The sequence below is a fragment of the Dipodomys merriami genome, unplaced genomic scaffold (genome assembly GCF_024711535.1).
Source record: "Dipodomys merriami isolate MVZ:Mamm:240054 unplaced genomic scaffold, mDipMer1.0.p SCAF_2, whole genome shotgun sequence".
Taxonomy (NCBI): domain Eukaryota; kingdom Metazoa; phylum Chordata; class Mammalia; order Rodentia; family Heteromyidae; genus Dipodomys; species Dipodomys merriami.
Genome location: NW_027203381.1, coordinates 111,106,240 through 111,118,619, shown reverse-complemented (window position 1 = coordinate 111,118,619; position 12,380 = coordinate 111,106,240). Strand labels below are relative to the sequence as shown.

Here is a 12,380-nt window from a genome sequence, read left to right as displayed (position 1 = left end):
CCCCTGAGGTAGTTACTGGATTTTGTAAAGTTGTCTTGGATTTTAGACAAGATAGGACACTAATTTTTTCCCCATTGCTCTTCAGTTTGCAGATATCATTAATCAGAGTTTCCTGTTCTTAGCAAATAAGGACACTTTTGGTCTTATTTTTATGTGGATAAGTGATCTTACCTTGAGGTCTAGATTTTATCTTTTTCTCTAAAAGGCCAGAATTTTAAGATGTTGGTGGCATTTGGGAGATCTAGAGTGGCATTTCTGAGTTTGTTTTCAAAAGGACATGCTTGTTTACCCTTATATAAGATCTTGGTGACATCCAAAAATATTTTTGGAATTTTCTTTTGTCTGTTTTTGGAGATTGCTATAATTTAAATTTTTGTTCAATCTGTAAGAAAAAGGATTCTAAGTGGCCTATGTAGTACATTTTCTAGATTTAAATTCTTTCACTTTAATTTCTCTAGCTTTTATATCAGGCTCCATGGATTTAAACTTAAGCACACACATGCATGCATATACCTCAGAAAGATCAAAGGTAATACTGTTGAGTCATAAAATGTCCCTCTGTCTTAAAGGTACACCTCAAAATCAAATAATATTACACTTAAGAAGTTCTTTACCATTTAATATTCTGCATTAATCTCTTGAGTTGTCAAGGTAGAGATATGCTTGTCTTGACAATACAGCTAATGCTGAAGTATAATTAATATATTGTAGTAAAATGTAAATTAGGTACAACCACTATGGAAATCAGTCTGGACATTCATTAAAAAAAAAAACCCTGATAAATAGAACTACTATATGAACCTGCCCTGCCTTTCCTGGCTTATATTCAAAAGATACTGGCATACCCATATTTATGGCAATACTACTCACAATAGCTAAATTTTTGAATCACCCTGGCTCATCAACTGATGAATGCAGAAAATGTGGAATACACATACACAGTGGAGTCATCCATAAAGAACAAACTTACATTGCTTACTAGAATATGGATGGAACTGGAAATTATGTATAAAATGAAATAAGCCAGAATGACAGAGACAAATACCACATATTCTCATACAGAGAACACAAAATGAAAGGACTTTGGGTCTTTAAACTATCTGGAGAAACTAGTCTGGAAAACCTACTCAGACAAAGACATGCTGCATGTACTGAAAACAGAACAGTAAAATCTGGGCAGAACCAAAACTTTTGAAGATAGAATTGAGAGCCATGGTAATTTCATCTTAGAAGGACTGATTCCTAATCAAAACTATTCCAACATCTGCCCAGATGAATTTCAGAACTGCTTTGGACCACTGATTCTGTTGTGCTGTGTTGACTGTGCCAGTCAACATGTGTCACACCACTGTCTGCTGGCTTAACAGCAAATAACTTGTCTCTAGCTTCATAGGAAATACATGGGGCCACAGGTGCATGATCATATGGCCTAACAGGCACAGCATCCTGCAAAGCAGCCAGGACCAGTCACAGAACCTTCTCTTCTCTGGGAGACTCACAAGCATTCTTTTGGGGTCCCTTGATAAATGAGCTGGCGTCATACCAATATAGATACTGTCCCAAAACCCCCCAAAATCTACATTTTTTTTTTTTATCTTTTGGTTTAGGAGTGACTAATGCAACCACTTATCCTTCACCTTGGAGGAGTATTTCAACATGTCCCATATCACTGTACCCCACAGTGGAAGACCGTGTTATTAATCAGACTTCCTTCCTAATGCCAGCCTCCTACCAGAAAAGCCTACCTACTTGATTCAAACACTGCAGTACCAGTGTTATGAAAAGCATGGCTGGCACACCAGCTGCAACCACATCACCACTGATGAAATCCACTGTCAGCGTCCAACATCATCACTGTACAAATCCAGATGGCACGACCAGAGTTAAAGACCATGTTATTTATCTTCTGAAGTTCTCTTCCTTAAAAAAACACACATTCAGGATAAAAACTTATGCAACTTACACTTTTTTACTTTAAGTAAGGCATCATGGATGCTTCTGGTTCAAAATATACCAGACCTGACTCATGTTTAATGGCTGTGTATTGAAATTTAACCAATTTCATTTCTGATCGACAGGAGGATTCACTGTTTTGATATTATAAGTAATGATGAAATGAATACCTCATCTATAAATATAACATGTATAAAATGTAAATTATAAAAATATGTATATTTATATTTACTGTCTTGATTTCCTGGTGAATTCCCTGATGAAAGGGAATGACTCATCTTTTGACCTCTTGGTGACAAACTTCTGGTAAAATTCCATAAGCAAAAGAATGACTTCAGCTTCTAAATATACTGCGTGCATTCTGTTTCCAGTGGTTCCCGATATATTATGACTTGGTGAACTTGAGGACTGAGAGGATTTCTTGTCCTGCTTGCCTGGAAAGTGCAGTGGTCCCCTGGAGACCTTTGGTGTTTAGTGTTTTCAAAATTTCTCCTGGAATGAAAATTAGAAGATTAGATTAAAATACTTGTGATATGTATGACCACACTACACTTTTATAAGATGACAGATTATTTACCAATTATATTCATCTAACAAAACAATGCATATCGAGTAAATGTCTATTATAAAGAACTTGAACTTCACTTTGTATTTTTTTGGGGGGGGGGTTCGGTCGTGGGGGCCTGAACTCTGGGCCTGGGTACTATCCCTCAGCTCTTCAGCTCAAGGCTAGCGCTCTACCACTTGAGCCACAGCGCCACTTCCGGCTTTTTTTTCTTTTTGGTTATGTGGTGCTGAGGAATCGAACCCAGGGCCTCAGGCATGCAAGGCAAGCGCTCTACCACTGAGCCACCTTCCCAGCCCCCTTCACTTTGTATTTTTAAGGTGTTCCTGAGAATTCTAATCAGACTGAGGTGTTCAGGTATTTGATACTACCATGTCCAGCTTATGAACTGGGATGGAGGTCTTAATGACTTTTTCCTCGGCTGGCCAGCAAAAATATAAATAAAATAAAATCCTCTTCACCTCTATCTCCTGATTAGCTATGATTACAGCCATGAGCCACTATAACTGACCCAATAAAATATGATTATTTTACCTATTAAAAACCTCATTTAACATGAATTTTTGTTGATTAGCTATTGCTACTTTATACTTTGTTTTTCTGTTCCCAGCAAAGTAAATAGTTAAAAAAAAATAAATGGTCTTTATTACCTGGATTGTTTTCTTTTATGGTAACTAAATAGAACAGTCCTCTTGGGGAAAGTAGATCAGATGCTAATGGGAAGAATTTGTCCATGACTTCCCGACCATCTCTGCCACCAGCCCATGCAGCTTCTATTCCTTGACTTCCTACCTGTGGCCAAGTAGAAGAAATGCTGTTTTCTTTTGGCTCAAGTACCATTTAGATTACAGATTGAGTCCTTCTGACAGGTATCCGTACCTGACATTTTATTTGGTTTCCAGACCACTGACTGGTATTTTTTGTATTTCCTAGTATTTTACTGCATAAAACATTCTTTTAAACTACTAGGCATATCTGTTGTACTTACCTTAACCCTACTCTCTTAGATAATTGCTTAGCTCATGGGAATTAGGATGCCATATTTATTCTCACAGTGCTTTCTTGAGTCTCAACTTGGGACTTCTCAGGCTATGGTCTGAAAGTATCTTCTCAAGGCCTAAGTGAAATTCATAGGTTAATAGTGTTTGGAGGTGGGGTCTCTGGGAGGTTAATAATTAGGGTTGGGTAAGGTTGAGGGTAGGATTCCATAGTGAGCTTAGTGGCTTCTAGGAAAGGTAAGACAGATCTGTTGGTGCCTCCTGCCATGCAAAGACACAGCACAGAGGTCCTCCCCAGAGGCTAGCACCCAGATGCTAGACTCTGCAGCCTCCAGAAATGTGAGAAATGAATTATTTTCTCTGTAAACTGCTCAGTGGTGATATTGTGTTAAAGTAACAGAGAATGGATTAAGATGCCCCACCTTGTCACAAGGATTTCCTTCTCTCTCATGAATTCATGTGTCAGTAGAGCCAGTAGCTTAAAAGCCAAATAAATCTCTTCCATCTCAGTGTACAAGTAAGTGTAATTTTTTCCCCTGTTCTTTTGCTTGCTTTAATCGTTTGCTGATTTTTTATTTTATCTTTTTTTAAATTTTATTTTATTTTAAAGATGTTGTACAGGGGGGTTAGTTACATGAGTAATGAGTACATTTCTTATCAAGCATTGTTACCCCCCCCCTTTTGTTTTTCTCCTACTATCCCTTCCCTCCCCCACTCAAGTTGTAAAGTTCATGTCCAACATAGTGTCTTGTGAGTCTCATTGTTGCAATGAGTAATGTTTATTAGCTTTGCCAGAAAATAACCATGGAAGAATGAGAGAGGAACAATGTTTAAAGGAACCTCATCCTAGTCACTTAACAAACTTTGTCTGCCTTGGTCTTTCCTGGGAAGAGGTTAATATGGTTTGTATCCCTTCATTATTGTGATTTTTTAAAATGATATATTACAACTTTTTTCCTTTCTCTACTTAAAATGAGAGGTGGTCTTACTTGTATACTTTTCTGATAACTGTGAAAGAGAGAAGACTTCCAGAAGAAATTGCCATGTGAATTTATGGGTTCCTAAAAAATATAATTTACTATGTTTTATACATTTCATACATTTGTTATCTATGATATCTATGTTAGAATTCTTTATATGCATCACAACTTGTCTTCATTAGTTTTAAGTTCCTTTCATTAGAATCATTAGAATCTTAGAATCTGATTATCAGCTTTGATTGCCAATCCTGATTAATAATCAGGATAAAATCAGAGCAGTGTGTGAGCAGCAGGGGACTAATGCTATGTGATGAATTCTATCTTTTTTCAGAAACAAGATAGTTGAAATATTAATAATTTGAACACTGCTATACCTTACCTCTTCAGGTGGAGTCACTACATAGGGGGGATTAAACACGAGCAGGTCAACTTTTTCTTTCAGTCGTGGTAACAAGCCTTTGACCTAAAAATCCAATTTAAATGATTAAATAGTAATTTATAATAATTTATAATTATAATTAACTTACAATATTCATAATTAAATTATAAAAATGTTAAAAATATTCTGTTTTTAGAAGAAAAATGTTGATGGAGCTATATTTGTAGGCAGAAATGAATGTCAATACATCTTCCTTCAGATGGAGATAATATGAATTTCAACTAAAAATAAGACACTGGTCACCAAAGCCTCTGGTTTTAATAGTACATTGTTGACACTCTAGTTCATTTTTTGAGTAATAATAAAACTTTTATTCTTTAATATATATTTACAGTATTTACTAATTTAAGTGGTATTTTCTATAGCCACGAGAAATATATGAATTACAGAAAATACATCTGAATGAAGGAAAACATCATTCCAACAGTGGATGGACTTTTTGTTTTTCTTTATTTGTAGATATATTGGCTGAAAGAATGAATGTCATTGAAAATAGCAACTGGCATTTTGAAAATTTTTAAATGTAATTTTTCTGTGGAGCAACAGAAATGCTTTTTAAAGAAAGTACATTTAGGGTAAAGTGCCTTCAAAATATTTCCTCTGATTCAGTTAAATAACTAAATATTTAAAAAATCATGCTTCATTATGCCTTCACAGGAGTAGGAAAGTAAAAGTACTTTGTTTGGAAGCGATCTCATCCCCCAATCCATTTCCTTCAATTACCCTTACTGTACTCTTACCTAGGAATTCATAGAACACTCAAATGTCTGAAGGCATTACCTAAAACTTCACTAACATTATTTATTTATTATCATTCCTTAAATGTGCCTTTTTGGTTAGGTAAAGGTGAAAGAAGGGTTTGTACTACCATTTCTTACTATGAATGGAAAATCAGTATTACTTTCTGGAAATAGAAATAACTCTAAGAGACAAGATCTGGGCTTTAATTCTGGATTTAAACTTTTATTAACTTTATGGCTTTCAAACAGATTCCTCAGCTCAGTTTCTATATATGTAAAAATAGATGATTCTGTCTCTGAAGTTTTACTGCTTCATAAAAAAACACATAATACTAATTATGGACATACTAAAAATCAAGTTAAAAAAATTTAAAAATCACCACACTGAACTCAGGTGAGTACCTTTGTTGATACTCTAAAATTTACTGGCAATAATGACTGTGTCTTTTTTGGATTCCTTCAGAGACTTATAATCATTTTTATATTAAAAAAAAACAAGAAAGCAATATTTATAAAGAACAGGTCAAGATACAGGAGGTGTTTTATATTTCTTATGTCCAACTGTCAAGTTATTATAATTTTTGCTTATAAAAAGGCATTTCACATTTAGCCTTATTAAAATCATTAAAATATTTTTAACAAGGCAACTTAAAAATGTTTGTCAACATCTTTTTTATAAAGTTGTTCTGAGGGGGCTGGGAGGGTGGCTCAGTGGTAGAGCGCTTGCCTTGCATGCATGAGGCCCTGGGTTCGATTCCTTAGCACCACATAAGCAGAAAAAGCCGAAAGTGGCACTGTGGCTCGAGTGGTAGAGTGCTAGCCTTGAGTTGAAGAGCTCAGGGACAGCGCCCAGGTCCAGAGTTCAAGCCTCACAACCTCCAAAAAAATAAATAAAAAAATTGTTCTGTAGTCGTCATTTATTGCCTTTTCTTGCTCAGGACCCATTCCCCATTTCTTCTGATTACATCTTCTGGACTTATTTCAGAGAAGCTCTACCATCTCTCTCTCTCTCTCTCTCTCTCTGTGTGTGTGTGTGTGTGTGTGTGTGTGTGTGTGTGTGTGTGTGTGTGTACATATGTGTGTACGTGTGCACGCGCATGCTCTTCTCTGTTCAAGGCTAGTGCTCTACTAGCCTTGGGCAATAGCTCTACTTCTGGCTTTTTGGTAATTCATTAGCGATAAAGAGTCTCTGCGTCAGGGCTTATGCTGAACTGTGATCCTCCAGATCTTAGCTTCCTGAGTAGCTAGGATTATGGGCATGAGCCACTGACTCCAGCTCCTCCTGTTATTCTTAATCCAAGTGGGTCTAGATAACTCGGCTTGTGACCTGGGTTAAAGTTGATCACTTCCTTATTCCAGATCCCTCTGTCCACAGACTGAGAGATAGGTATACCCAAACTGATCCAAATACTCATTTGGAGTCTTCTGATGGAGCAATGAAGTTGAGAACATTCCTTTCTTTCTGGAGTTGCTGGGAAGTAAGATATGGTCATTGGAACATGTTGCTAATATGAAGCAGAAGACTCCTTAAGCAAACAGCCACCAGAGAGAAGTTCAGAGGTAAGAAAAAAAAGTGTGTGTAATCTCATTAAATTTCTGGAGCCAGCTGTTCCTGAAGCTACCAACTTTTAAATTAAAACCATTTGGGTTAAAGGTACCTGACTTACATAAGCCAGTACAAATTTCCTTTGAAGTATAAAGAAGATGGGTTATATTAGTCAAGAATTCGTTTTGTATAAAGTATAGTGAGTCAAAAGTTAATTACCAAAGTTTCTTTTAGGTTAGAACATCCTGATTTTAGGTTATTTTAAAAAGAAACTGATTATTAGATAAGAATCAACAGCTCACCAAATCTGTAATTATTGGTTGAATTTGGACTTTGTTACAGCGTGCTGTCTCCAGGGTACAGGCTGCTGCATCAGGGTTGATATCAGTGCACCTATACACCAAAAGAGAAAATTATATGACACAAACATACACACTATATATGCATGAGACAAATCTGTTCCTAAATAATTCAAGAAATGTCCTTTTCAATCTACACAGGCAGGTGCTGGTAGCTCATGCTACTCAGAAGGCTGAGATCCAGAGGATCACAGTTTGAAGGATCACAGATGAGGCAGAAAAGTCCTCTGAGACTCCATTTCCCAAATAACCAGAAAGAAGACAGGCCACAAGTATGTGGCTCAAGTAGTAGAGTGTCAGCTGAGTAAGAGAAAATCCTGAATTGAAACCAGAGAAAACAATACAAAAATCAAAAATAAATTACATGGAGTAGATAGTGGGAAAAAAATTAGAATGTGTCAGTAAGAAAATAAAAATACTCGTTCTAATGGCAAGAGAATACATATCCATACTTCACATTTGAAGGAATTTTTCTGTGCTGTCACTGAAAAGCAAAAAATAGAAAAAACCCTACAGGAAACACACTTTAAATTTTATTATGCATGATAAAATTTATTGCTGTTTTACTCTTTTCTATGTTGTATGTTCTCAATTTTTCTATAAAGAAATTTCAGCAAGTTTTCTTTTTTTTGGGGGGGGGAGGTCTGGTCATGGGGCCTGAACTCTGGGCCTGGGCGCTGTCCCTTAGCTCTTCAGCTCAAGGCTAGCGCTCTACCACTTGAGCCACAGCACCACTTCCAGCTTTTTTCTTTTTGCTTATATGGTGCTGAGGTGTCGAACCCAGGGCCTCATGCATGCAAGGCAAGCACTCTACCACTGAGCCACCTTTCCCAGCCCTCAGCAAGTTTTCAATTTTCTAATAAATTATTTACGTAAGAAAGACTCAAATTCAGAGACCACTTAACATTATGTTGCTTCTACCACTATATAGTATGATGGAGCAGTGTGAACATAAAAGTTTTAATTTGGGGGTAGGCATACTTAGCAATCAGGGTCGTTGTCTTTAAAATAGAACCTATTCAAGGGGTCATATTCATAATGAACTTCCCAGCCGAAGATCTGGATGAAAATTAGGGACTTACATGTATAAAGCCTGAGGACCTATCATAGATGCAAGGAATGCAGACACCACACCGGACCCTGACCCTATTTCCAGGCAAATTTCCACTCTGAAAAAATGAAACAAAGTATTACTATAGTAGTAGTAAAATACACTAAACAGAAAGTAACTTTCATGCTTTCTGACATGCACTTGATCAATACTGCATTTTCTCAAAATTTCTACTACTCTGAGTCTGCGCCATATTGTATGTCTATAAAATATATAGAGATTGCAAAAGGTGGCTCCCAGTTTCAACAAAACTTAGTGTAAAGTATGCAGGGTAATGTTAGTTTAGGTTGTAGATACTGATAGAAAAGATACCATTTCACAAAGAGCTCCAATTATGACAGGGTTAACTTTATTTCAAAATTATTCATGAAAGTTTGCCACGTTTAAGTATTTAACCCTCATAAATTCAGCTGTATCCTAGGAAAAAAAGTTCCCCAGCTTATTAATAGGTTCATTGTGGCAAAGATATAGCATATTTGTACAGCAATATACTGTAACAAGAAACTAAGTTTATTCCTCGCTTATAATCTTGTACTGTATTTTTTAAATTATCATTCAAAGAATGGCTTGATAAGAGAGGGGACTTTTCTAGCTCTTAATTTCTCAAACAACTACCCAACAAAAAGATATATATATATATATATATATATATATACATATATATGTATACATGTATATGTATATTTAACTTTGCGACTTGTACTTGTTCATGCAACTAAGAAACCTTTGATGGGCCATTGTAAGGTCTGTAAATCTTACCAATAGCTTCTCTTTCAAAATATCATGATCTCAGAATTCCAAGACTGGAAATACCTTAGATTTTATAATAAAATCAGCTTCTTTACAACATACTTTGCAATGCTATTTTGTGCATTGCACCTGGGATACTATATTCCAGTAAATTCAAAAGTTCCATCGTCTATGATGAACAAGTTTATACATAGAAAAATGAGTGACTTTAAGACTGATAAATAAGATATAAGGGCTTTGAAACATGAGTTTTGTATCCTTCTAAGGAAACTGTGACCAAGTCTAGATCATTAAATTTTAATTAATTTAAAATCAATTTAGCAAGCAATTCCAAATTGGAAAGCTAGGATAGGTTCTGTAGGTGGTTTTATTTATGTGTAACTTCAAATCTGTCACAACAATTCTAACTGCATGCAACTCAATTTTTTTTTGGGGGGGGGGTGTGGCTATGGGTCTTGAACTCAGCGTCCCTGAGCTCTTTGCCACCACTTTGAGCTACAGCCCCACTGAGTCTCACAGCCTTTCCTGAACCGCGATCCTCAGCTCTCAGCCTCCTCAGTCCTAGGATTACAGGCCTCAGCCACCAGCGCCTGGCACAACTCAATTTTTCAGTTAAATGAAAAACTCATTTGCTCTAGCAAACGTGTCAAGGGCTCAGTACCCACGTAGAGCTGACGGCTGTTGGTTCAGAGTATGTCATTGAGCGGTTTGAACACACCGTCACCCTAAAACTCATCTCCTTATCTCTTCTTGTTCTTGTCTTTTAGTAGCAGGGAAGGATGTCTTGCTTGTCCTGAAAAAATCAAACCAGCCTAGCTGACTTTTAAACATTTACCCAAAACAAACCCCCCAAAACCCTCCCCACACCTCATGTTAGTAATAAGCAGTATTTCCAAATGTGTGGCACTCCAGTCACTGCCAGGATCATAAATTCGAGACCAGCTACAGCTCAAGAACCTACTGTAACACCTCTGCCAGAGAAAGACGCCTGGCACACTAGAAAACCTCTCATTCGCGACTTTCGCTGTCAATCACCGTCCCCTGCGAGGTCCCGCCTCCCCCACCAGGCCACGCCCCTGGAGCTGAGTGCGATCCGGGGCTTGGCGCCAGTCCGCATCCCCTCTCCGGTTGCTGTCTTCGCCCTCCTCGCACCCCGCCAGCTCGTCCGCTGCAGCCTCGAGCGCGTCCAGCAGCAGGAACGTGTCCTCCGCGGGCTCGTACACGTCGCGGAACACGCCGCGACCCACGTGTCCATAGAGAGGCGTGGGGAAGCTCGGCGTCGCCATCTTCCGCCGCTGCGTCCCCGGCGCGTGTGCGCCTGCGCGGCGGTGGGCGAGGCGCGGCGGTGGGCGGGGCGCGGCGCGGCGGTGGGCGGGGCGCGGCGGTGGGCGGGGCGCGGCGCGGCGGTGGGCGGGGCTCCCCCGGGCTCGGTTGTCGCCGGTGTGGTACTGCGGTGCCCCAGGATGCTGGGGTAGTTCGCGTGGCTTGCCTCCTTTACTTTCGTTTTAGGGTTTCACTTGACCTTTAGCACTCCTCATGTAGATGTTTTGGGGGCGGGGTGGGGAGCAGTCCTGACCTTGGAACCCGAGGCCTGGGAGCTGTCCCTAAGCCTTTTGCAGCAGCAGCCTCACTTCCAGCTTTTGGTGGCGATCAACGGGAGATGAGAGTCCCCGGGACTGCGCGATCCTCAGATCTCAGCTTCCCGAGTGGCTGGGATTACAGGCACTGAGCCACTGGTGACTTTTTCTTTTTAAATTTAAACCGGATCTTGCTGTCTGGAAGCTCAGACCGGGTCTCGTTTCTCTACAGGTTACAGTTCTGCTGCTGGGCCCCCTGATGCTGGGCTTCCCGCACCGCCACCCTGGCCAGCCCCGCCCCGGGCCCTCCTCGGGCCCTCCCTGGATTGGCATCCCGTAGTGGTGAGAGGAAGTTCCCTTTCGACGGGTCGGTGTGTGCAGAGCACGTGCCTTCCAAAGGGTTTCACCAGCCATTTCGCACGTGCATCTACATTTTAATCAGCTTGGGCACTTCCCTTTTTCTCCATCTCAACTGAACGTGAGCGTTAAGTTCAACATTTTTGAGCATGAATATTGACTTTTTCATTTTTTATTATTTCTGTGCAAGTGCTGGGGCTTGAGCTTCAGAGCCTGGCCACTGTCCCTGAGCTTTTTTTTTTTTTTTTTGCTCAAGGCTAGTGCTCTACAACTGGACCCATAGCTCCATTTCTGGATTTTTAGTGATTCATTGGAAATGAGTTTCATGGGCATTCCAGCCTGGGGCTGGCTTTGAACCAGAATCTCAGATCTCAGCTTCCTGAGTAGCTAGGATGACAGGCATGAGCCACTGACACTTTTGACTAAAAGATACCTGATTTATATAATTCAATACAAATCCCTTGGAACTATACATAAGGTTATGTGACTCAATAATTTGTTTTGTGTAATCTAGTTAAAAATTTCAATTTCTTAATGAAGTACATTACAAAAATCGCCTTCTTAATGTTGATTCGTGTATATACTCTTTTTAAATCATACTCAAGCAAGATGATACAATTTTGCCGTTGCCTTTTTTTTTTTTTTTTTTTGGTCTTTTGTAGCTTTTTTTTTTTCCAGGGTTGAGACCCGAACCCAGGGCCTTGTGCGCGCCGGGCAGGCGCCCTTCCGCTGGGCTAAACCCCCAGCCCTAAGATGATACAATTTTGATAGATTGCTGAATCTGAAATGCCAGTAATCCAGCTCGGCTTTCTATCTGGATATACTATCTTCATAGAGAGAGAGAAGACTGTTTCTGGAACATTTGGTAGATTTCTCCCGTAAAACTGGCTTAGCGTGACACTTTTCTACTGGGTAGACTTCTTATGTGTTAGGGGAATTTTCTGTAGGTTATTGGAATATTTGAATGCTTGCATTTTGGGGGATAATTTCTGAAATTTGTTTCCT

The 12,380-nt window shown here is 39.1% G+C and overlaps 1 protein-coding gene across 2 annotated transcripts; it reads right to left on the bottom strand.

The window, feature by feature from the left end:
- Window positions 1-604: 604 nt before the first annotated feature.
- Window positions 605-10,730, bottom strand: N6amt1 (N-6 adenine-specific DNA methyltransferase 1). Of its 2 annotated transcripts, XM_070030526.1 has the most exons (7): window positions 10,594-10,651; window positions 10,107-10,234; window positions 8,663-8,749; window positions 7,524-7,614; window positions 4,876-4,959; window positions 3,169-3,310; window positions 605-2,445 (listed from the first exon to the last, which is right to left on the bottom strand). In XM_070030526.1, exons 2-7 carry the CDS (start codon window positions 10,175-10,177, stop codon window positions 2,339-2,341), a joined length of 582 nt encoding a protein of 193 aa, XP_069886627.1. In that variant the 5' UTR covers window positions 10,178-10,234; window positions 10,594-10,651; the 3' UTR covers window positions 605-2,338. The 2 variants fall into 2 exon arrangements, with proteins under 2 accessions (XP_069886627.1, XP_069886626.1); XM_070030525.1 differs by lacking the exon at window positions 10,107-10,234 and having other exon boundaries at window positions 10,594-10,730.
- Window positions 10,731-12,380: the final 1,650 nt, after the last annotated feature.